Source organism: Lactuca virosa, chromosome 7, assembly GCF_052849685.1.
Source record: "Lactuca virosa cultivar CGN04683 chromosome 7, Lactuca_virosa_CGN04683_v6, whole genome shotgun sequence".
Lineage (NCBI taxonomy): Eukaryota > Viridiplantae > Streptophyta > Magnoliopsida > Asterales > Asteraceae > Lactuca > Lactuca virosa.
In genome coordinates this window covers 197,447-201,315 of record NC_136432.1, presented here as the reverse complement: position 1 = coordinate 201,315, position 3,869 = coordinate 197,447, and the positions used below count along the sequence as shown (strand labels likewise).

Sequence of the window (3,869 nt, the reverse complement as noted above, 5' to 3'; positions counted from 1 at the left end):
ATATATATAAACTGTTTTAGTGGAAACTTGCAATGGCTATAATAGAAAATATTTGTGTTTTTTATTTAGTTATTTATTTCAAAATGGTTTTGGCAAGTGAAGAGAGGATTTTACTTTTTTGACGTTGAGCTGTGTTTTATTAAGAAAGAATCACTTTTAGAATAAAATTAAATAGGTTTTTTGGATGTATATTATTATATACAATATGGTTGAATGATAATTTGACCAAGTATTTATGCGTGAAGATGAATTGGAGTCTGTTTATAAATAACGTGTTTCGTAGGTGGTTGAGCTATCTTCCTCCCTGCGTTCCCACCATTTAATGAAACAGCCTACCTTTACCATCATCTGCCCACCCAACCTTCCCTACCCACTGCTGCTATATACATATGCACACTTTCCCCTCCTTTTTTTTTTATAATACCAATTCCCAAACACTTCCAAGCGTACATCGGTTTTTACACTCCTTCATACATAAATATATATAAATTTTTACATATTATTTTTTAGAATTTCATTTTTTTTCATTTCCGCCATGGATCATAATAGTACCGTGGATATGGATAAGGAACGATTAACGGCGGAGCTTGCCATCAAGGACTCTTCTTCCGTGGTGATTAAGATCCGTCGAAAGCTTCCTGATTTCTTACAGTCTGTTAAGCTGAAATACGTGAAGCTTGGATATGGGTATTCTTGTAATACGGCCACCCTTGTTATGTTTGTCCTTGTTTTTCCCTTGTTCATAGCCACTTTGATTCAGCTTACTGGGCTTAGGCTCCACAACTTCTCCCAGCAAATATTTACTAGCTTCGACACCGCCACCAGTCTAACAGGCTGTGTGGTTTTGCTGTTCCTATCCGGGGTTTACTGGGCAAAGCGTCCCATCCCGATCTACCTCGTCGACTTTGCTTGCTACAAACCCGACCAAGACCGCAAAATCCCGAATGAATCCTTCACCAAGATGTCCGAAGAATCCGGGTTTTTTAACCAAGATACGTTGCATTTCCAGAAAAGGATCTCTACCCGGTCAGGATTAGGGGACGAGACGTATCTGCCCAAAGGGATCACCGCTCGACCCCCACAGCTCAACATGAAAGAAGCTCGGGCCGAGGCGGAGCTTGTTATGTTTGGTTCCCTTGACTCGCTCTTCGCCAAGACCGGCGTTAGACCACAGGAGATTAGCATCCTCATCGTTAACTGCAGCCTGTTCAATCCCACCCCTTCCCTATCCTCCATGATTGTCAACCACTACAAGCTCCGACCAGATATCATGAGCTTCAACCTCGGGGGAATGGGCTGCAGCGCTGGCCTTATCTCCATCGACTTGGCGCAACACCTTCTCAAGGCCAACCCCAACACCTACGCCGTCGTCTTGAGCATGGAAAACGTCACCCTCAACTGGTACTCGGGAAATGACCGCTCCATGCTTCTTTGTAACTGCATTTTCCGTATGGGCGGAGCCGCCATGCTGCTCTCCAACAGGTCAAGGGACCGACGCCGATCCAAGTATGAGCTGGCCCACACGGTGCGGACGCATAAGGGAGCCGACGACAACAGCTACAACTGCGTGTACCAGAGAGAGGACGACAAGGGTATCGTGGGGGTTTCGCTCGCTCGGGAACTGATGGCCGTGGCTGGAGATGCTCTCAAGACAAATATTACAACCTTGGGACCTCTGGTGTTGCCGTTTTCGGAACAGTTGATGTTCTTTTTGACGCTGGTGAAAAGGAAAGTGTTTAAAATGAAGGTGAAGCCTTATATTCCCGATTTCAAGTTGGCGTTCGAGCATTTCTGCATCCATGCGGGTGGGCGAGCGGTGCTTGATGAGGTCCAGAAGAATTTGAATCTGACAGAGAGGCACATGGAGCCATCAAGGATGACGCTACACCGATTCGGGAACACGTCTAGCAGTTCTTTGTGGTATGAGTTGTCGTATGCAGAGGCCAAGGGACGGGTTGCGGAAGGGGATCGTGTGTGGCAGATTGCTTTTGGGTCGGGTTTCAAGTGTAACAGTGCGGTATGGAGAGCACTGAAGCCGATTCCAGCAGGGTGTGAAGCTAACCCTTGGGCCGATTCGATCGACAGTTACCCGGTTAAGGTCCCAGCTGCCTAATTGTAAATTTATCAAAACCTCCGGTGAGGACAACCAAAACCAATTACTTATGGAATACTTCTACTACTATCATCATCTACTTTCCTTTCATCCACACAAGTACGTACGTTTTCATTGTGAAGCACAAGATGTATTTATACTAGATCGGAAGAACCAGTGCCCAAAAAAAAAAGCGGTGGTGGAGTCCTTCCCACCTGATTGTTTGATGTAATATTAATTAATTTTGCAATTCACTAGCTCATTTTTCTGTAAGTTACTGTGTTTAAATATTCGGTTATGATCCAATGGATATCTTTGAATCTTGTTGAACAAATCAGCCTTTGGACTTGTTATAATCAGCCTGTGGACCTGTTATTATCAATTCTACTTCTCGTGACAATTGGTCCCACGGATCCTGTCTGAACCTTGAAATGATTTATCTTGCGGCATGATATTGTAAATAGTAAACTTCTTGATTCTCTTTCTAACATGGTGAAAAAGAGATATATAATCAAATCATCATAGCACATGGACAATACGGTCAATACCAAAAGAATACTAAAGCTTTTATTCTCTTTCTAACATGATTCTCTTTCCTACAACTAACCGAAATTAACAAGTAAAGTACGCAAATAACCCCTATTTCTTAGACCCACGAGAAATAAGTAGTATAAAAAAATAGACAAATTTTCACAATTGGTGCTCATGGTTTCTTAACGTTGTCGACGCTACTTGAAATGTCCTTGTGTTCTCAAAAATCTTGAACATAACCATTTGGGTTTTGGGCTGTGTTGACTTACTGAGACATGTAATATATGATGAATTGATAAGAACATCTACAATGATATTGTAGATAAGTTTAATGAGAAAGTTGAATGCGGTGACAAGTGTATGTGTCAATCAATGGATAAAACTTTTTCATTGTAAGATGTCACTTTGACATTCAATAGATTTGGAGTTCACTGATCGTTGAACTCTTCAATGGAAAATTGAAAGTTTTTAATTCTTAAATATTTACTATAAATTACATTTTGTAGCATTCTATTTAACTTTCTAGAGTTCAATGCATTGTAGAAAAACAAATGATAGAGTTGTATAAATTGTAGAAAGATGGTCATTCAATAAATGAAACTTTTACATTTTGAGATGTCACTTTGACATTCAATATTCTGGAGTTCAATGGTCATTGAACTCTTCAATGGATAAAATGAAAGTTTTTTATTCTTAAATATTTACTATAAATTACATTTAGTAACATTCTATTAAAATTTTGTAGAGTTCAATGCATTGTAGGAAAAAAAATGATAGAGTTGTATGGATTGTAGAAAGATGATGTGTCAATCCATTAAACTCTACTGAGTTCGGTGTATTGTGGATGCCCTAAGACAGGTGAAAATATATGGAAAGTAACTCACTCATCCATCGTTAAATCCTAACACTATTAAACCACTACGAGAAATCCAAGTAATAGTGGTGACGGTTTTACCAGCGACAAAACAAATATGTCGTCGGTAATGCCTATGTTGTCGGTAATACCGTCGTCGGTATTACTTCTCAACCACAATCTGTGTGATGTACCCATGTTGTACCCCATCCGTCAATCTCACCATTTAATCAAACGGTCAAGGGTTATTCATCGTACTAAATAAATATTGGTGACCTCAATAGCGACAAAAATGTCGCCGCCAATACCCTAACAAAATGACTGCAAATTCTTTCATCCATTTACCACTACATGTCGACACTATTTAACTGGTGTCGCCGCTAAAGAGTATAA

At 40.4% G+C, this 3,869-nt stretch overlaps 1 protein-coding gene across 1 annotated transcript; it reads left to right on the top strand.

The window, feature by feature from the left end:
• Positions 1 to 294: 294 nt before the first annotated feature.
• Positions 295 to 2,426, top strand: KCS1 (3-ketoacyl-CoA synthase 1). Its single transcript, XM_079061310.1, has one exon. The coding sequence runs from the start codon at positions 536 to 538 to the stop codon at positions 2,111 to 2,113; it is 1,578 nt and encodes a 525-aa protein (XP_078917436.1). The 5' UTR covers positions 295 to 535; the 3' UTR covers positions 2,114 to 2,426.
• The last annotated feature ends 1,443 nt before the right edge of the window (positions 2,427 to 3,869 follow it).

Excerpts from the sequence above, each read along its gene's own strand:
- KCS1 (XM_079061310.1), top strand. The coding sequence starts at position 536 with ATGGATCATAATAGTACCGTGGATATGGATAAGGAACGATTAACGGCG.